Consider the following 21,737-nt stretch of genomic DNA (forward strand, 5'->3'; position numbering starts at 1 on the left):
GAAGACCTACAGAATGGGAGAAGGGATCTGAAAACTACACTCTAACTAAAAAAAATTTCAATAACTAAAAGAACTAAAAAACCTTGATAGCAAAAAAAAAAAAACTTGATTAACAAGTGGTCATCAGGCTTTAGCAGACATTTCTAAAAAAAGCACAGTAAGCAAATGTAAAAACAGACAAAAGAGTTATATCAGCAAAGAAAATAATCAAGAGTACACAGAAGACCTACAGAATGGGAGAAGGGATCTGAAAACTACACTCTAACTAAAAAAAATTTCAATAACTAAAAGAACTAAAAAACCTTGATAGCAAAAAAAAAAAAACTTGATTAACAAGTGGTCATCAGGCTTTAGCAGACATTTCTAAAAAGATGACATACAAATGGCCAACACCACTAATCTTCAAGGGACTGCAATATAATAAACACAATGAGATGTCACCTCATCCCAGAAAGAACAGCTGTTCTCACAGAGAACACAACAAGTACCTGTGAGGTTGTTGGGAGAAGGGGATGCTTACACACTGTAGATAGGATACAAATTAGAACAGCCATATAGAAAACAGCATGGAGGTCTCTCTAAAAATTAAAAATACAACTACCATATGACCTAGAAATCCTACTAATAAGTATATATCCAAAGGGTATAACGAATTCTGTTCATTATGCATAACAGAATTCCATACTCCCATGTTTATTGCAGCACTAGTCATAGAAGTCAAAACAAATGGAAACAAACTAAGTGCCCATCAACTGACAAATGGATAAAGAAAGGCTGATACATTTACACTATGGAATACTAGCACGCCACAAAATAAATCAGTCATTTGAAACAACACAAATGGGAGTGGAGATGGCTATATTAAGTGAAATAAACTAGGCACAGAAAGACAAATGCCTTGTGATCTTACTAATACCCAGAATATAAAAATGTCATCCTCACAGAAGTTAAGAATGGAATGTTGGTTATCAGAGGCTGAAGAAAGTAGTGGGGAGACAGAGATGGCAAAAGATTGATCAATGAATACTAAGATAGAAACAAGAAGTTATGGTGTGTAATACATTATTATTATAGATAGTAATTATATACTTTATATACGAGGGCTGGGAAGATGATTCAGTTGGTGAAGGGTCTGCTGCACAAGCATGAAGGCCTGCTTTTAGATCCCCAGTGCCCATATGAAAAGCCAGGCATGATGGTGTGTGTTCCTGCAGCCCAAGTGCTGGGGCTCGCAGAGGTGGTGACAATAGGATCCCCAGAGCTCTATGGGGATCAGTCAGAGGCTGCCAGTCTAGCTAATAAATGAGCTCTGAGCTCAGTGAGAGTCCCTGTCTCAAAAAATAAGGTGGACATAGGTGCAATAGTGGTACAAATATTATAGAGGTAACTACTTTCTAATTGAATCTAAAGTCCAATCCATAGGAGGAAGTGCATGCCCAACACTGCATATCTGGCCAAGAACCCTAGGGAGTTCATAGGTCCCAAGGGTGATCCTCTATTATTTTGTTAAGTAGACACAGTTCTAAACTACCTTCTAAATTCACATCGCTACACTCATAGATCTGCAGCTCTCAGACCACATCATCAGAAAAGCTTCTTTGTGCAGTAAATATGGTAGTTAATGTAGAAACTCACAGCTGGTCAAAGTGCAGAGAATAAGTGTCTGTAGAATGCTCAGTCACAAATGGGACAACTATATCACACTCCTCCCCCAAGACTCAGGAACCATCATGGAAGAGGTGGTGAAAAGATTATGAGCCAGAGGCTGGGGAGGGCCAGAAGGGATGAGTGTCTTCTGGACATGACAGAACCCTGCACTCATGAACTCACAGCAGCTTTGGTTGCCTATACAAGACCTGCACAAGATCAAGCCAGTCAACATTCCAGCACAAAGGAGGGAAAGGCACAGGAGCCTGACCCCTAGATGAGGAGCTACTGACAGCTGATAGCTGCTAGGGAAAGGAGTCAGTTTTCTTTGAGGATGTGGCCCCTGGTAGGTCAAAACACTTTGGGAAAAAGGACTTTGAATGTTCTTACATAAAATGATAAATGCTTGAGACAAATTTGTAGTCTGATTTAAATATTATACAGTGTATACATGTAGTGAAGCACGTGACACCCTATCAATATGCATAGTTTTGATGTGTCAGTTAAAAACTAAATTTAATTTTTTTTAAAAAGAAAGCATATAGCCAGGCATGGTGGCACACACCTGTAGTCCCAGCACTTGGGACGCAGAGGCAGGCAGATCTCTGTGAGTTCAAGGCCAGCCTGGTTTACATAGTGAGTTCCAGGACAGTTCAGGCTACAGGGAGACCCTGTCTCAAAAAAAAAAAAAGGAAGCATATATTTTTGTTGGTGGTAGGGTTCCAGTTTTGATTTTGCTTGTGGTGCCAGAGCCTTGAGCATGCTAGGTCACTCTACCACTGAGCTACACCTCTGTATAAGGGGAGGGGAAGATTCTATATTGGGAAGACTGATATTATATTGCTGTATAAAAATTTCAAATGTGAATCAAGTCATGATAATGTTTAGGACAGCCATGAAGCAATCCAGTATGTATGTGCTATCTACAGTGGGCTAAAAACCATTTCAAGACTCCAAATCCTCGAAGTTAGACATCTAGTTTTTAAAAAATTATAGAAAACCTTTTATCTCTGAAGATATAAAGTCCACAAATGTTTTTCAACTTTCCATTCCCCAAGTAACAAAAGATGCACAATTAATGTGACGTATTCAGACTAACAAAAACCTGCTGACAACCATATTTGGCTTAAATTGCAACTTAATCACCTTCACTTTCCACATTGTACTGAACAACTGTACCACGTCTAACAAAGTATTGCTACAGCTAAGCACACAAAGAACCAGGCATGATTGCTCAGGGTGCCTTCAGGAGCTGCCCTGGCCTGTGCCTACATATGCATACTCATACCCTTAATTAGCATCAGCTCCAATCCCTGCACATTACTGGTTCATTTTCTTACTAGGGATCAAAGTACACAGTAGCAAACTAGGTCCCTTCACAACAGTGATGATTCCTCTATGTGCTGTTCTCCAGGCCCCTTGATGCCCTCCCTCAGTCTCATGACTTATTACTCACCTCATTTTGCCAGTGACTAACAAAGTACAGGGGAGGGAGTGATTTGTCTGCAGGGGTTGGTAAGTGGCAGAACTGAAGCAAGACCCTGGTATGGCTCTTTGTCTCATCTTTCCCCTACCAAGCACTGCCTCTGGCTGAGAAACTCATCTGAGACCCTAAGAGCCATCAGTAACAAAGCTCAGTAAAATAAACCCAAAAAATAGTCTAAAAAAGTCTTACTTGTTCACAAGCGGAATACTAAGGGCCCAGCCAGCAGCAAAGTCTGGATATTTAAAAGCTGCAGGATTTTCAGAAAAGGCGTAATGGTGAATTATTGTAGATTCTTCATCATGTAATGCTTTTCCTAAAAACCATTCCTATTAAATAAAAATACAAAACATCACATTTTTAAAAGGCTAATTTATATAAGACTAAAAACAAAGCTATATCATTAGTTTTACTTAACTAAATATCTTGGGGGATACAGAGCACAAATTATGTATTTCTGTGGAATCAATGAAAATATAAGTACACTACTATCATAATAAATCTCTTATAGTCTTTATATCTACCAAAGTAATTCAAGATCATGCCATTATGTCATAAATATGAGTGGTACTTTTTATTTTAAACTTTTTTTACTTTATTTATTTGTGTGTGTGTGTGTGTGTGTGTGTGTGTGTGTGTGTGCATGTGTAAGTCAGAGAAAAACTGTAGAAATCTCTCCTTCTACCATGTGGGTTCCAGGGATCTAACTCAGGGAGCAAGGCTTAGTGACAAGTGCCATTATCTATGAGCCACCTTGCCAACCCAAGTGGTAATTTATAGACTATTTCATATAAGAATATTAAAGCCAAAAAAAAAAAAAAGACCAACAGAGGTTTTCAAAGAGACATCTGAAAACTTCCTCCCAGAATCAAAATCTATCTTATTCATTTATTTATTCAATTTAATATTTATTGATATTTTACAATGGGCAAAAGTGTGGCTTATACTATAGTGGGGAGACAGAAATTAACATATGTATAATACTGACTGAGGAATACTCTGGAAAGAGAGAGAAACCTCATATCAAATGAAGGAGCCCACCAAAAAAGAAGTCTGCAAAAGATCAATAGACATAGTTAATGCAAAGTCCCCAATGTGGAAAAAGCTTGAAGCATTCAATGAAACAGGAAGTCCAATGTGTCTGACACACAGTGAGTATGGGGAACATGGTAGGAAAGTGACAGGGAGACCAGAGTGGGTTTCATGTGCCAGAGGAAAGAAATAAAATCTCTATTCAAAGTGCAATGCAAAACTTCCAGCTCTGGTCACAACAGAATAGCCTGTCTCAGACCTACCCTTCCACTGAAAAGAAAAGAAATGCTAGAGAAATACATAAAGAAAATGATGGGAGATACCAGAAAACAACACAGATAGGGAAACATAAAGAGCTATGATCCCAGAACTGGAAGTCCCATTTATAGGAGCTCCAGATTCACTTCATCTTCACTGAAACGAATTCATTTGCTGAGCTATGGCCAGCATGCAGCAGAAAGTAGCAGCTGGGAACTTTGGGGCTCTCATTGGAATGAGGAGACAGGGGTTGGTTGGAGCTGCACATTGCAAAGGAGATAGACATTTAAGGGGTTTCCAGAGATGTGAATGCAAGATTCTGCATGCAATTCTTATTCAGCTACCTAAGTTCTTTTTTAAGCACCTGAAAGACTAAAGAGCTGAGCAAAGTCTGGTGGTACAGGATGAAAAAGGTCAGGAGAAAGGTCTGTCTGTATACAGACCAACGCAAACAAGGTTAAAACACAGAACACCATATCCATAGCTTTCTAGTCCATAGAAAGCTGCTATCATTTCATCCACAACCTCCTTAATTTTTCAAATAAGAATCTGATAAGTCAAAAGTCATAAGACAAGGAAGAACAGACCAAAAATAAAGATAAAAGTTGAAAAACATGCAGAGATAAATTTGTAATTAAATAAAAATTTTAAATAACAATGACTAATATGTTTAAAAATGAAAAGAGAGTTAAGAAGAAATATTAAAACTCAATAGTACAAGAACTGAAGCTATGAATTCAAAAGGATATTAAGCACAAAAGAAAAGAAAGTTTGTCACATGGAAGGTAAGTCAGGAAAACAAATCCAGACTAATGTAGAAAAAAGAAAAGAAAAACAAAAAGGATGAGACAGAGAACGCTTATGTTTGTTCATATGCGAGATACTGAAAAAGAAAAAAAAAGGTCAACAATGAATGAAATTGGAAACCAAAGATAGGAAGACAGAAAGAATGGAACTCAAAGCACAATTAAAAGAAATAGAAGTTTAAATTTTTCTACAACTAGCCAAAGTCTTCAAGTCATAGATTCGAGAACTATGAATACCAATCAGGATGAAGACACAGAAAGGCAAACCAGGTATGGGCACACAACGGTTAAACAGGTGAAAACCAAGGACAGAAAACTCTTAAAGCAGTGTGTGGCAGGGTATTCAGTTCTTCTTTTAAAGGGACAAAGCAGAGCATGCAGTTGACTTCTCACCAGAAGCAGTGGAGGGTAAAGACAGTGGTGAATTATCTTTGCAGTGACAGAAGACTACCACCAACCTAGAAGGCTATACCCACTAAAAATATCCTCAGAGCAAAGAGAAACCACTAGAAGTTTTTGAACAAGTGAGGGGTAGGATTTGAATTACAGAAAGGCTGGACTGTTAGGCTGGCATAAGCAGAAATCACAAGAGTTAGAAGGCTTTATTAGCAGTCACCTCAAGAGATGCTAGCAGCCTGGGCCAGAGGAGTAGCTTGAAATGCAAGAGATGAGCAAGAGACTTTTGGAAGAGGATACAGCTGGGCAAGCCAACATAAAGTTGAAGGAAAAAGAGAAACCAATGGTGAGTCCTAGATTTGATATACGACCAATGGGACAGTGATGCTATTTCTGAAAAAAAGGAGCACTGAGGGCAGAAGGAATGGGAGAGGATATCAAGGGTATCAAGTCTGAGGAACCTATTAGATAAGCAGAGGTCTTAAGTTTGATATAGGAGTGGGGAACATCAGGTTCCTTCATGCTGTTGTAGTGAGCACTAGAGGCACTATTTGAATACCAACACAAACTAGGAAGCCCGCTGTGAGTCTGTCCTTTACCCCATTCTGCTTTATTTTTCTCCATAGCACTTGTTACCATAGACATAGTATGTTTGTTTGCATTTCTTATTATTGTCCATCTCCCCTGAAACAATAGCATCACCTCCTCAAGGAATACAGATACTGTCCATTTTGTTCACAGCTATTGCCCCAGCATTTTAACAAGTTTAACAGGTACTCAGTAGCCTTTGGTAAAGTGACTGGGGCAAGATCTGGGGAGACTGAAGAAACGAAAACATTTAAATCATATACCCTATGTTCTAGAAGTTTTGTATATGTTCTCTTTTATCCAACCAACGCCATCTTACTCCATTCCTTTTCAGAATATAAAGGTAGGGGGGAAAAGTACTGAAGTACTCTAAGTGTTTTAAGAGCCTTATCGAGCTTGTGGTTGTAGCCCAAATAACTCTCAAAGCTGTAATTTTGGCAATTTAGCAATAGGACATATAAGCAGAACTATATTTAGATTCATAGCCCCACAGGATGACTTTCTTCTTAGATTCATTAAGTCGTTACTGATTTAAAAAACTGCCCAATGATCAAAGTAAATGGGCTTGCCTTGAGATACAAGTTTCAACTGATTTTTAAAAATCAGTAACACAGCAACTCTTTATCCAACTAATAAACCTTAATCACTATGAAAATCATCCCATGCCAATATAGTTTATATAAAGAAAACTACTACCTTACTATATTTTGGCACTTTTCTCACGAATCTTTGACCATTAAATCTGCTATTCCAGTTTAATGGAAAACACGTCATTTTATTTTATCTCCTAATTGCAATGTGCAACTATTATAAGGCATGTAAGATTATGTATTAATATTTTTATTGAGGCTATGAAATATTTTAAGGAAGAATCTATAGAAAGAACCACACCTTTTCCTTAATGACTAAAGACTTTCTTAGTGGCTTCAAAATAAATTTTAAAATAACTGACAATGTTCTACTAGCACCTTAGAATTACTATTAATCAGCACTGTATCTCACTTATATTAAAAATAAATCAAAAGTTAATATACCCCATCAGATATATGAATGTTAAAAACATACTACAGGAGGAGAAAGAAAGAGTTCAAACAAAATAGGGAAATTTATAGAAAACATCTAGGAAGGCAATTTAACAAAGATCAATTACTTCAATAATCATTAAAATTTTATATTTAAAATATTGAATAACATCATAAATTTGCATTTGTATGAATGAGTGAAATATACTGAAGGAAAAAGTCTCAGAATCAAAATACCTGATACCCTAATGCATTATGTAATCATTATTTTAATGTGACTTATTTGTGTTGGCATCAAAGCCAACTTGCTTTATGTTTTTCTCCTAAGATTTCAAATGGTAAAAGACTGGTTGATCTAACTTCAACATTATATAATCTTTATTCTGTAATGCTAGCTTCAAAAGAAATAAAGCATCTTAGATTTCTTTCTCTACATGGCAGAGTTCAAAAAAGAGGGGAAAATGTCTCATTTTACCTCTGTTCTGAATTTTCTTTTTCATGAACTTGCTTTGAACTTTTGCATTTATCATTTCAATTTTCATTAAAAAGCACAGTGAGTCACCGTCCTGTACAGAATTAGAACTGTGGATAATGGAAAAAATAATCTCCAGGTGAAACGAACACTGGGAGGAGGTTGAAAGTCCTAAATCCTAAAAAAGATTTGGGAGTTTTCTTCAAGTCAGAAGGAAACATAAAAGCCTAAAAAATGGTTTATAAAACATGGCAACAAAGCTCATAGCTGTGGGTGAATCTCGTGTGAAAGGACTGGGTTAGACAGGTTCATAACTCTTTCTTCACCTAATGACCTTCTCATCTAATTTTATCTGTGACTTCACAGACATCAACAGCAGAAAGAGAAATCAGAATGGATCCTTTCAACATTTAAAATCAGCAGTTTTTATTACACTACCATATTATTTCAGTATTTGAAAAAACAATCTACCGACCAGTGTTGCCAAGTTTTTATATCTGCATCAACAACTAGACAGGACCCAGAGCCTGCCTTGTATTCCCTAGACCCTCTTTAACTCTATTCATGTCCAGAGTGAGAGTCTGGATAGGGCAGGTTTCTACTGGTACTAGGAAGGGCCCAATTCCATACATGCCAAGTTGAAAGATGCTGGAAAGTGATCAGGTTGTAACCTGGACTCTTTAGGAGAACTGCTCGGCCTGATTTACTGTGGACACATCTCCACAGCACCCCTCTGAGCCTACAGAGCCTCTGAGCACAGCCTGGGAAGCTGGGGTTACAAGGTTTTCAGTCATTCACAACTGTTCATTGATACCTGCTAAGTGCTAAACATTCTTCTCAAGATTAGGGGGTCAGAGGTAAAGAAGATTCAGTTGCCCTAAAATAAGACTAGGAAATAGAAAAGCCGTAGCATCCACTGAGTCCCTCTAACTAGAGGCAAGCCAGGCGCCCCCTCACTGCTGCTCCTTCCCCAATGGTGCTGCTGCTTATGTCATCCTCTTCCTCTAGCTCCTGCCCATCCCAGCCTGGTTTCACTTCTGAGTCTTAATTTAAGCTATATTTACACATTTATAAATCTTATCTGAAAGCTATTCCTATTATGGCCTGAGTAATAAAGGAGTATATTGCTTCTATGGTTAAAAACACTTTTAAAGATATTTTTAGTGCTCTTCAAACAAACAGTTTGTACATGAGATCGATGGTTCTTCCCTCCTAGTTAGCTTTATAAATTTCCAGTTAACTCCAGGCATTAGTGATGACCCCCCTCAAAGGCCTCAGGGACTCAGATTGTCCTTTGCTATCCTGATCCTTCCAGATAGGTTCAATGTCCATTATATACTCTAAATAGTACTTTGTATTTCTGTATTATAGAAATCTTCCTTACAGGTTTGATGTTCTAATGGTCTGTCGTTTCTGTCTGTCTGCACCAGTCAGATACTCAGGATCCTTGTCTGTTTTGTTCTAGGCCCTGGGATCCATCAGCATTCAAAATTATTTCATATACATATATATATGCGCTCTTTTCTGATGCAAATAGCCTATGTAAATTCATTCCTAGGATAAACTGTTTTGGAACTCTAAAGTAAAGTGGATTTTTGTTTGTTTTGTTTTATGTGTATGAGTGCACTGCCTGCATGTGTGTAGGTACACTCGTGTTGTGTAGTGCCAGGGGAGGTGAGAAGAGGGCAAAGGCATTAGATCCTCTGGAACTGGAGTTATGGACAGTTGTTAGCCACTATGTGGGTGCTGGGAATCAAACTCGGGTCCTCTGCAAGAGCAGCCAGAGCTCTTAACTGCTGAGCCATCTCTCTAGCCCAAGTTTATTTGTTATTTTTAAACTTCCTTACGTTGCCAACACATATTAATACATTTTTTCACTTAAAATAGTTATTTTTAGGTTCCATACCTTTGTAAGCTACAAATCTCAGAGAACTTTATAGCACGGTTTTCAGAAATTAAGCTTCTATTTCATTTTTTTTTATTTTAAACTAAATGTTTTTGTTAGATTCAAACATTGCTTAATTATGATTAAATGTTCTTGGAATCACCGTCCCCATAAATACTGGTATTGAAGCTGTATTCACCTTGGATGGGTCATACCGTTTGAGTGTTTCTAAGAGTTTTGGGATCTGTATTCTTGTCTCTTCTTCACAGAAGAAAATCCATGATGAATTTCTGCTATATGTTACAGAAAAGCTGAGAAAAAGACATAGATTACAGCATATGAGCCAATGACACAGTACATAATACAAGAAATGAATTTACACTAAGATTTAAAACTGATAACTGGGGCTGCAGAGATGGCTCAGTGGTTAAGAGTGTTACTGCTCTTGCAGAGGACCCGGATTCAATTCCCACCACCCACATAACAGCTACGAACCGTCCTTAACTCCAGCTCCAGGGGAATCCGAAGCCCTCTTCTGACCTCCGAGGTACTGCACAACACGGGTGCACTCACCTACATGTAAGCAATACACTCATACACATAAAATAAAAATAATAAAAAATATATAAAATATTAAAAAAACTGAAAACTAGGAAATGTGTGAAGGGCAAACAGGATACAGAGGCTTCTAGACTACGTTTTTCTCTGCGTATTTCCTCTGTGTATCAATTTCAACTTATAGGAAAACAAGGGATTGGGGGGGGGTCTTAATTTGATTAAGAACTTCTGTAAGAAATGTACAAAAGCTCAATAAAAAAATATTTTTTTAAAAATTAAAACTCAAATTTACTCCACTTAATGACTCAAAAATATACCCTTTTAATAATAATAATAACAACAACCATGACCTAGGTAGTACAAGAGTGTTGTGGTCAAAATGCCAATAATTTACACCTTTTGAACTAAGGGTACCTACTGTGGTAACAAGGGAAGGATGGTCCAAGCACCTTCCTGCTTTGCCAACTGATGGAGAAGGAGGACTCTGGGGAGCTCCTGAAAACACAGTGATTGAAGAAGAAAAATAAGAATACAATCAAATACTCAAAAAAAGAAAAAAAAAGCTACAAAAAGGTACACTGATGTCTACATATCTAAATATTATTCTTGGTATCATTCTTTTTCTAGTTTGCTTCAGGAGTTACTGCAGTGAAGTGTCTCAACTGACTTTACCCAACTTATACCCCACCCAGGCCCCAACAGTGCTGGAGACCTTTGAGGGGAGTCATCAGTGATAGCACCAGCTAACTGGAGAAATGCAAAAGTAACTGGGAGGGACCAACCCAGAAAAATTTGTCAGGGATAACTCAGAGGCCCAAAAGTGGATTTTTACTTTAAAGACATATAAGCACAGCAGGTTACATGAAAGCCTCTGGCTAATCAGAAGGACACAATGGTCCATCTATCTCATGAGCAAACTATTTGTTTAAAGTGCTCTAAAAAATCTATAAAATTGTTTTGCACCATAGAAGCACCTCAGTATGTCTAAACACTAGAAGTATAATCCTTAATTACTCAGACTATAATAGGAATAGGAAGAGCTTACCAATGATATTTACAAGCTTATAAATATAGAAGGAATGAAAAGATTCAAAAGTAAAGAACAACTGTGGTTCTGTGAGTAAATATGCACAGACACTGATTATTTTTAAGGCGACACATTCTAACATGAAGGGTCCCAGGAAGTGATTCAGTTGTAACTTTGAAAGTAAAGCATTATTTTCTACATTTCAAGTTGTTACAAAAGCCATAAGTCAGAATTTCATATCTGATATGCTTGGGCCTCCTCCTCCAACAAAGGTTATTCTATCTCGGGTTTTATATTAGCTATAAAACTTTATTCCTCATAACTCCTAACAGATGAAAAGAATTTAAGAATAAATGCCTACACATCTGACACATTAGGAAACAGCTGTGCCATGCCACCACAGCACACTGCACTGGAAATATCAGGGCACTGATGTAGCACCAGTGCATATTTACTAATTAAGAAGAGAACGGTTTTTTATATAAATCTTGGCATTTGAATAGCAAATAAATCTCATTTCTTTCATTTATATAGCATTTATCTACAAATAGGAATATAATGAAAGGTTAAATCAAATATGAATAAATCAAAGGTTAAATCAGACCAAGTGGCATGCTAGAAAAAAAGCAAGCCTAAAGGCTGAATTAACAGTTACCCAAGATAGTAAAAAAGAAATAATTTGGGGCCTCTCTACTGTTGCTTCTGAGTTATGCAAAAATTTTCATTGTCTTTTAAAAATTGCAATATACAATGCATATATATTCATGAAAGATTACATAAGAGCAAAAAGTCATGTATAAAGAAACTAATGACATTACTGTTTTGCATAACAGTGAAATAATTATAGATGAATGTTAATATGACCTAGATAAGACATAGAGCACATGCTGTTAAAATCTTTAGATTAAAATTATGTATTAACAAGTTACAAAGTAGCAATGGAAAATATGGTAAAATATTTTAACGATGGAAATGTCTTTATGTTAAATGGAAAAAATAGAATGATTCCAACAATAAAGCAAATTTCTATATGAACAGGGACTGACGGATCCAGGAAATGAAAAATTTGTTTTGTGATGATAGAATGATGAGCTTTTAAAACCCTTTAGTAAAGTTAAAACAGTTAAGTCTTTTTATAACTGAGGGGAAATGAATGTACCTCAAAAACTTACTTGCAAACAAGTACTATACATCTTACTTACTGGACATATAACATCAACAAGTATTAACTCAGATATTAAGGAGCTTCCTTTATAACAGCAGAGACTAGAACACAGCTCACCAGTAACTCCTACCACAACAATGAAAATGCAGCAAAGGTTTGATCTGCACAAAAAAGGAGTCAAGTCAGAGACTGAAGAAAGAAGCTCCACGGATAACGGTGGACTAAACTCATTCCAACTTCATTACTTTTTTGCTTACTAAATCACATAACATATTTTACATTCTTTCAATTTCTGAGAGAACAACTATGTTTTTTGTCCCTCTGTACTTCCAAGTAGAAGTATTTCAGGAACTTACATGTCGTGTTGATAACAGTCTCTGAATGTGTGAATGCTCACAACTGCAAAGCACATTCCAGCCCTCACAGATACCTAGTCTTGATTTATGCATTACAGCAAGTCCAAGTTCCTCTTAACTATAAATGGATTTTAATCTACTCAGTCCAAAGGCCCAAGAGCTTAGACTCTTGTCACGTACTCATAGACACATATCTCCCCTATCAAAAAGGTCACAACAGGAATGGGTGAAGGTAAAGGTGCTCGCCACTCAAGCCTGCCAACTTTAGTTCAATCCTCAGAACCCACGTAAAGGAGGAAGGAGAGAAATGACTCCACAAAGTTGCCCTCTGCCCTCCATACACACTCCCTAGAGCATGCATGTACACATGTGCATGTGCACACACACACACACAGACACCCATACACATATCATAAACAGAGACACAATAATAATAAATAAAATTTTTTAAAGTCCCCATAAAATTTTCTATCAAATGATCTTACCTTAGTCTTACCACTTGGAATTATAGTAATTTATGTTTTATCTAAGTAAATTTTTTTTAGAAAGGTCACAAGAAAGTTTTCTATTAAATGAGCTTGATTCTTACTAGTTAGAATTATAGTAATTTATTTTTTATCTATCACTACAAGATTTAGACGTCCTTTAAACGTGCTGTATTACCAGCTTTATGACACTTTTAGACACAGAGCGAGTGTTTTTAATAAGTCATTCGAAAGTGTTTTGGGGAGCCAGAGATGCAACTCAGAGGTAAAGTGCTTGCCTAGCATAAGCGAGGTCCCAGATACAATCCCTAGTACCACAAAAAAGAAGGTGGGGGGCAGTCAGGGAGATAGGAGACGGGGAGATAGCTCATTGAGTAAAAGTGCTTTCTGTACAAGCATGAGGACCTGAGTTTAGATCCCCAGCACCCACAACATAAAAACCAGGCAAGGTCACACATGCCTGTAAACCTTAGGCACTGAGGGACACAAAGACAGGAGGCTTACTGGGGCTTGCTGGCTAGCCAGCCTAGCAGAAAAAAGGGTGAGCTCCAGGTTCAGTGAGAGACTCAGCCTCAGGGGAATGAAACAGAGTGATAGGGCAGGATGTCCAACACCCTCCTCTAGCCTACATGGACTGGGCATGTAAACCCATGCATGCCACACACACACACACACACACACACACACACACGCACGCACACACACAAAGAAAAGAAAATTCATTGTTGCCAGGCTTGGTGGTTCTTGCCTATAACCCTATCCAAGAAGTTGAGGCAGAACCGCTACAACTTCAAGGCTAGCCTGGGCTACATTGTTGAGTACCAGGCCAGGAATACAGGATATACAGCCAAGGCCCAGTCTCAAAACAACAAAAGAAGGAAAGAGTTTTCAAATGAAAAACCAAAGGTAAAACGAAAATGTCTCAACATTACAAAGAGTTGCCTGTACTGAAGAAGGAACCACACTCCTACACTCAGCACTGCTGCTGTAATGTGGTGGCTGACCACCAGCCACACTATCGTACCTAAAAGGGTATGCAAAAGTCTACAGATAAAGAGATAACACCAGAATGAAAGAAGCTTAAAGAGACAAAAAAAATATAGCTGATTAAATGGGGGTAAATGAAAGAAAGGGGAGGGGTAATGAAAAGGCTGATGGGAATTTTAACATCTCCGTCAGCCTGATTCCTGTGCTTACATGGAAGCCTTCCTTTGCAGCAGCAGCAGCCCTAGTGTCATAATCTCTGCAAAGACAGTCCCTAGATTGTGAGTCAACACTTCTTCGAACATACTTGTTGCAAGGCACATACTCATTTAAAGTAGCTAATGATAACTGAAACCAAACAAATTTAAAGCCAGCAATCTAATTCATTAGCTGGTTCTTATTCATACACACAATCATCATCTTCAATGCAAAGGGGCCTTAATTCCAGTGTCATAGCTGAGCATTCTCAACAGTATGTGAGAATGGAAAAGACTCTCCTGTTCATTTGTTGTTTTTATTTTGTGGTACTGGGAATTGAACTTTGGGGCCTTTCCACCACTGAGCTACAAATCCCCAGCCCAAGACTTTTTCATCTTGACACAGAGAAAAAATCATGAAAATTTTATGTCTAGAAATATTAATAGGACAAACAACAAAGCTAACATTTGAATATAGATTAAAACAGATGAATATTTAAGTGATCATAAATAACCTTAATTATTTCGCAGATTTGAACCACTTTTATCTTTCTGACTCTGACTGGAAAAAGTTCTGCAACTTAACTCCATTGCTGCTGGTCTATCCTTCCGTCAAGGGGCTATTTCCTTGTATTTGTAATTTGTCCTTATCGTAATTTAATGGCCTGAGCCTGAAAAAATGTGAGTTTATGGTCTCACCCTTCAGAACTAGTGCTAGATTAGAAAGAAAGCCAAGACATTTGTTAAGTATTAAGCAAAAGTTCTAAAAGACTGAAATCTATTCTAAGACTGACTCCAGGTCAACGTAACTCTAAACCCCATTATACAGCTCTTAGGCATTGAACTGAGTTTTCAGACCAACCAGTAAATTATGATGAAAATTAACATCTGCTTATTGTTATGAATTCTTCTTTAAGAGGTAAGTACTTACTACAAAGATAACAGGGATGTATAATATGCTGTTTGGAACATATATGAGACAGGATTTGTAACCTCTAAAACCTAGTATTCATTTATGAGCTAGTTGATTATAAGTGATGCCATAGTGGCATTCTTTACAAGAATCTAAGTCTACACTTAAATATGTACCTTTTCCAGATACTTGTCTTAATCATTAACTGTCCTTTCTCCAGAAAGAAAATGTATTATAGCATTATAAATTTTATTTTATATTTTATGTACTTGAAATGTACATTTTTATAGTACATATATATTTTAACTAATCGTTTACTCACAAAAGCAGTAAAGCTTGGTGTTTAAAGACTTGATTTTTAGAAGCAAAATATTCCCATCTGAATCCTAGTTCTTTTTTTTTTTTTTTTTTCTGACCCAAGTGACCTTGGGTAAGTTCTTTAACCTAGCTGTGGCCTTGTTATCTCCTATAATGAGAGTCAGGGGGATAAGTGAGTTTTTACATGCCGAGCACTTAGCACATGGTAAGCATGTGATGACTATTAATATTACTGTTGGTTTTACAATATTTTTTGAGCAACTACTATGCAGGAGGCATAACTGTAGGAATATAATAAAGAGCTGTGGAAAGATAAGTAGAGTTCTCATCCTCTTGGGTCTCATATGCTAATGAAAGTCAGGCTACATGTAAATGAATTTATAAGGGAACGGTAGGGATCCATATTATGAAGGCATAAAGTCAAAGTAAGGAGATGGTCCAAACAGGTCACTGTTCGCTAATGGACACATAATTATTGCCACATGTCTGTCATGCAGATCTGCTGCTGGGAGCTTCTGGCAGAAAGAAAGGGCCTTGGAGCCCTTCAGAGATTAAGATCCAGGCTTGGTTCCACTAGAAACAAGTCACTTGTTTCTTTAGAGCAGTTTCCTCTCTGCAAAATGGGAAGTTTAACAGTGATTGGCTCAGAGTTAAGTGAATTCATGCCTGCAAATAGCAAGGCATAGTGCACAAATGAGTCTGGAATAAAATAGTGGTGGTAATGCACACCCAGTGAAAATCAGCTACAACAACAGCCAAGTTTCCAACCATCTCCACTCCAGCCTGGCCCCATACATCTACTAGATGTCTCACTGGTCCCTCACACTCCATCTTCCCAAACATAAGCTCAGCATCTTAATTCAGAGTAGCTCATCATCCTTTCCTTCATCCACTTATATGTTCAGTCAAACTTCGTTTATGGTATTTATCCATAGGAGTCCAGCAAACTACTATCTCAAGCTTCAGTTCAAATGTCATAAACTTCCTTAGCCCTATAGATGTGGTTAGGAGCTTCCTTGCGAGTGCTTTCACAGTGCCAAGTTTGTACAGACTCATGCAGCAGTCCGCCCAACTGGAAGGACATGTTCTCCTCAGTACAGTGGGCCTCCTGGAAAGGAGGACCATATGCAGACCAGACACAGCAGGGCACAGTATCCAATGATGTGCAGCCTGGAGAGGCTGCCCTTGTCCTCCTGATATCACCTCATCACCTGCATAGGGCACTCACCTCAACTGTATACTCTTATGTACTGACTCTAGACTTAGTCCCCTTATCTCCACTAGACACTGATACTGATGCTACCTCTAGATGAGAGAATTCTAAAGCAACCTACTTCTTTGGGTCCCTGGCTCCAGATTCCAAACCCTACATGACACCTGACTGACCACACTGGATCACAGGGCCACCATCTTGCATACTTTGAAAGTGAAACATCTGGAACCTGCCTCCTTCAAATCCCAGCTGTCTTTAGATTCATAAAGGGCAGGTGTCTCCAGAACAGTAAATATTTCAAATGCAGGACAGTCAAAAAGAGAAAGCAAATGTTCATGAGATGACTTCTAAATTGGGTGAAGAAATTCATTATTGCTGGGCAACCCGTATATCAAGTCCCATTGTTCTATTTCTTCTAGTGCATGGAATATATAAGATTAAGGTACATGTATAAAAGATATTCTTGGGCTGGCAAGGTGCCTGTCTCTAAGGCTGACAACCTAAGTTCAATCCCTAGGACCTACGTGGTGGAAAGAGAGAACCAATTCCTGCAAGTTTTCCTCTGACCTCCACATGTGCACCATGGCAAGTACGTACGTACACACACACACACACACACACACACGTGCGCGCACACACACATGCACGCACACACAAAATAAATAAATAAATAAATAAATGAATAGGATAATTTAAAAATATTAAAAATGGCTCAGCAGTTAAGAGCACTGGTTGCTCTTGAAGAGGATCCAGTTTCAATTCCAGCACCCACATGGCATTTAACAACCATCTGTAACTCCAGTTCCAGGGGAATCCAATGCCCTCTTCTGACCTCTTTGGGCATTGCATGACACAGGTGCACTTACATGAAGGTAATACACTCATATACATAAAATAAAAATAATAAAATATTATTTAAAAAAGAATACTAGTTGTACATTAAAAAGAGATAGTTATTTTAGTGAAAGAATATGTTTTAAAAGTTCTATTTTCTGGGACCTTTTTCCAGGTGCTTACACAAAATTAATATTTAATAGAAATTGAGTAAATGACTAAATGAATGAACGGATAACTTCTTACTCAACAGCAATGTAATAAAGTCTCCACTATAATTTAAGAAAACTTTACTATGATTAGCTAATGCTTATCAATTTTGACCCAAAAGGAAGGATTTTTAGTAAGTAATTAAGCATCTACTCGCTTTCATCTCAAAAGCAAAATTTAGTGATAGCATCAAAAATCTGAGACAATCAATCACACTCCTGGTTCTCAAAATGAACCTTTAATGAAGTACCTCACACTGTCTTCTTGCTAATAAACAAGTTTCTGAAATTAGCATGTATGAGGCCATCCTTTTCTTGCTTCTTTACACTAATCTCCAAGACTGTGCCAGCTTTCCCAGCTTGTGTTATGGAGATGACGTTGTCTTAATCTAATGAGCCAAGGCCTGACTAACTCAGCTTCAGGAAACAGTGATTTCCAAAACCTTCTGAGAACAAGCAAAAGGAATAATTTATTTGTTAGGCTAAGATTCTGCCAGGTTTTTAAATAAGGCTCAGAGTCTCCCTACTATAGAAAGCAACAAAATTAGAAATGTCTTCTCTTCAGAAGCTATACCATTGGGGGTAGAGAGAGAGAGGAGGGCTCTGAAAGAGGAGCCAGCTCCACTTAGCTCCACTTGGCCAGAAACAGAAAGGTCATCTCACATCTGCCCCTCATCCAAATGCTAAGCATCTTTCACTAGTAAATTGTTTCTGTATGAATATACTGCCTTAAGAAATGGAACCCTCAGGCTTGAGAGAGATGGCTCAGAGGTTAAGAGCACATATTGCTCTTCCAGGGGACCCAAGTTCAATTCCCAGCAACCCGCCTGGGTGGCTCACAATCACCTGTAACTCCAGCTCTTAGGGAATCTGATACCTCTAGCTTCTGCAGTCCCCTGCACTCATGTGCACATACCTACACACAGATATAGACATAATACATAATTAAAAATAAAAATCAATCTTTAAAAAAAAGAAAATAGAAATGAATCCCTTATTTGTCCATGGTTCAGCCCATTTGTCAGCCTTTGCCATCCTTCTAAACTTTGCCCTCTGCCTCTCCCCAAGTCCTCCTGCAGTGACTTACCTCCCTAACTCCCTAGCCAAGCACGACCTTTCCATTATGCTAAAGTTAATCCTGCTTTTTATCTCCTCTTCTGTATTGTTTTCAATTTAATCATAGTGTAAAACCCTTTTGGTTTCTGTGGTGGTTTGAGTGAGGTGTCCCCCATAGTCTCCAAGTAACTGAACATTTGGCAGTTGATGGAGCTATTTGCCGAGGTTCAGGATATACAGCCTTGCTGGAGAAAGCATGTCACTGGGAATAGGCTTTGAGAGTTCACAGCCATGTCCCATTTCCAGTGCCACTCTCTGCTTCTGTGCATGCATAAAGATAGATGCTCGACTTTCTACTCTGGCTGCTTCCTGCCATGCCTCTCTCTATGATGGACTCTTACCGCTCTGGAATCATAAGCCCAATAAGCTCTTCCTTCTATAATTTGCCTTGGTCAAGGTGTTCTATCACGGCAACAGAAAAGTAACTAATATAGTTTTTATCATTTTAAGCAAGGGTTTTCAGACTTCAGGCACTCCAGTAAAAATTATCTTGGCGTAGGATATACTTGGTAACTGGACTCCATGTTCCAGAATATTTTAAAAAATAAACATAAAAGTCTTGGATGACAGCCTTTCTTTCCATCCTAACATAGCATGTAACAAACAAAAATAAAAGAATTTTCACGTAAGCATTCCCTCAAGAGAGAACTGTGTTGAGTTCAAAAATAGAAGCCAAATCATAATTGGCTCATAGAATCACATAAGAGGCATTTAAAAAGAAATACCTCAAGTGCCTGATTTGTTAGGAGAGCACTGCACAAACTTCTCCTGGAATTTCCTTCATTTTGCTCTTTGTGGATCTCTTTAGAGAGATCTTCACAATTTTATATTACTTTTCCATCTGTAAAGAAGAAAAGGGAAAAAAATTCTTGGGGAGGAGATGGCACACCTTCAAAATCTACATTCTCTGTCTGCAGATGTGCATTAGGAGCCTCATATTTCATCAACCATAGTCCCTATGGCCTCAACCTTCCTTCTCTTCCAGTCTAACCTAGAGGATCATAGTTTGCTCCCAGCACATGATTGGCTGATCCTTGAATGACGCCAGTACAAATTCCAGTTCCTACTTGGCATCTCAAAACAAACCTTCCTGACAACTCACGTCTTCATCTTCCAGAACTATGTTCTAAACCTACACCCTCCTCCTTCTCTTTCCTACCTAATTTCACAAGTCTCACCTCTCTATCATCTGCAGCTTCACGTGCAAAACTGTCATGCTATTAACTAACTTTTTACAAAGTGCTATGCTTCTTGAACAGCATCAGATTTGTATCACAATTCCCACAAGCCCATGTAGTCTCTCAGATGTCTTTTTAACAAAGACAAAAGAACTAATCAAACTGCAGGTGTCCAACTAATACTCACTGAGTAGGTACAGAAATATATTTCCTCTATACTTCCAATTTCCACCTAATGATAGTCATGCATAGTATGAAACAGTTACCACCACCCTCAAAAATAATTCAAAGACCTAGAGTATCCTTTCTAGATTCCTCTAGAAAACTTTGCACCAACACAATCTAGAATAGCCCTCTGCATATAGAATACTACTTGGTAAAATCTGACCACTTACAGACTAGAAAAAAAGATATTCAAAACAAGAAAGTGCAAAGTGACTATGAACTGTGCTATAAGCTTCCAAATTGGAGAGGGGTACAAGTTGGACTATTCTAATACCCAAGAACAACGGTTTCACCACTCTGGTAGCTACTCCAAGTAACATATTCAATTTCACACAGAAAATTAGTTTAGGCTCCTGTTTCTTATTCACATTGTAATAATGAAAAATGTTTGTGTCTTTAATAAGACCTCACTTTAGCACCTGGAGGCAAAACAGGCCCAGGGAATGGCCTACCCAAGTACAGAGAAGAGCTAGAAACAGATGCATAATCACAGAAACCATTACGTTTTTGCACCTTAATTTTTTGGCAGACTTCACAGTGGAGTGCAACCTGACAGGAGTAATGAATAAATAAACAGCAGCTCTAGACATCTGGGACTGTGGGAGGCACAGATATTTTGAGCTATCAGATATTCAAATGATAAAAATTAACTGTTGACTCCCCTTCACCAAGCAACTTTTAGGAACGTTCTCAATGGGTCAATCTATGGAGAAACCAATATTGCAAGGCTTTATAGGTCGGGGCCCAGATGGGTGTGCCAAACACATCCACCTGCAATCCAGCACACATTGCCAAATGCTGGCACTGAGGCCCCTTAGCAGCAGTCCTAGCAGGCACCCACCACTGTTCTGAAGAGATGGACAGCTTCCCTCTTAGCCTCTGCTTATCACGGCTCTGAGGCAGACAGAGCTGTCAACACTTTCTCAAAAGTATGTCAACTTCTTGAAACAGTTTCCACTTAGATTTCAACTAGGGAGCTATCCTGCTTTAAGTGAGGTTCCCTTGCTTGGTTGGTTACATATCAACAATTAATTCTCAGAAGTTGATCTTCCTTCTCAGATGTTCATAGAGTTCCAAGAAGAAGCATCTTGTCATTGCCCTCAGGAGCTGTCTACAGACCCAGCACTAGCTGTCAAGAATGTTTAAATCTCTCAAGTGCCATTCATGGAATAAGCCCAACTATTTATCACATATGTGGGATTTAAAAGCTACAGAGAAAAATATCTAGTACTAAACTAAGCATTGCTCCAAGTTCTAAAATCTTTTGACTGACAAAAGTTTTGTTAATCCAAATCTGCACCTGCCTGAGGCATACAGCACACCCTGGATCTTGTCAGCAAATTCAATCTGTGCACTAAAGTTCTGCTGTA

General features: G+C 38.2%; 1 protein-coding gene across 1 annotated transcript in view; it reads right to left on the reverse strand.

Annotated features, from left to right (window-relative positions):
• Nucleotides 1–21,737, reverse strand: part of B3glct (beta 3-glucosyltransferase) — a gene marked incomplete in the record, with an annotated part of 128,668 nt that overhangs the window by 65,217 nt on the left and 41,714 nt on the right. Inside the window, 3 exon segments of the mRNA XM_017796090.2 lie at nucleotides 3,323–3,459; nucleotides 9,789–9,900; nucleotides 10,566–10,642. Coding sequence (XP_017651579.2) covers nucleotides 3,323–3,459; nucleotides 9,789–9,900; nucleotides 10,566–10,642 — 326 coding nt within the window.

This window comes from Nannospalax galili, unplaced genomic scaffold, assembly GCF_000622305.1.
Source record: "Nannospalax galili isolate Female #2095 unplaced genomic scaffold, S.galili_v1.0 scaffold768, whole genome shotgun sequence".
NCBI lineage: Eukaryota > Metazoa > Chordata > Mammalia > Rodentia > Spalacidae > Nannospalax > Nannospalax galili.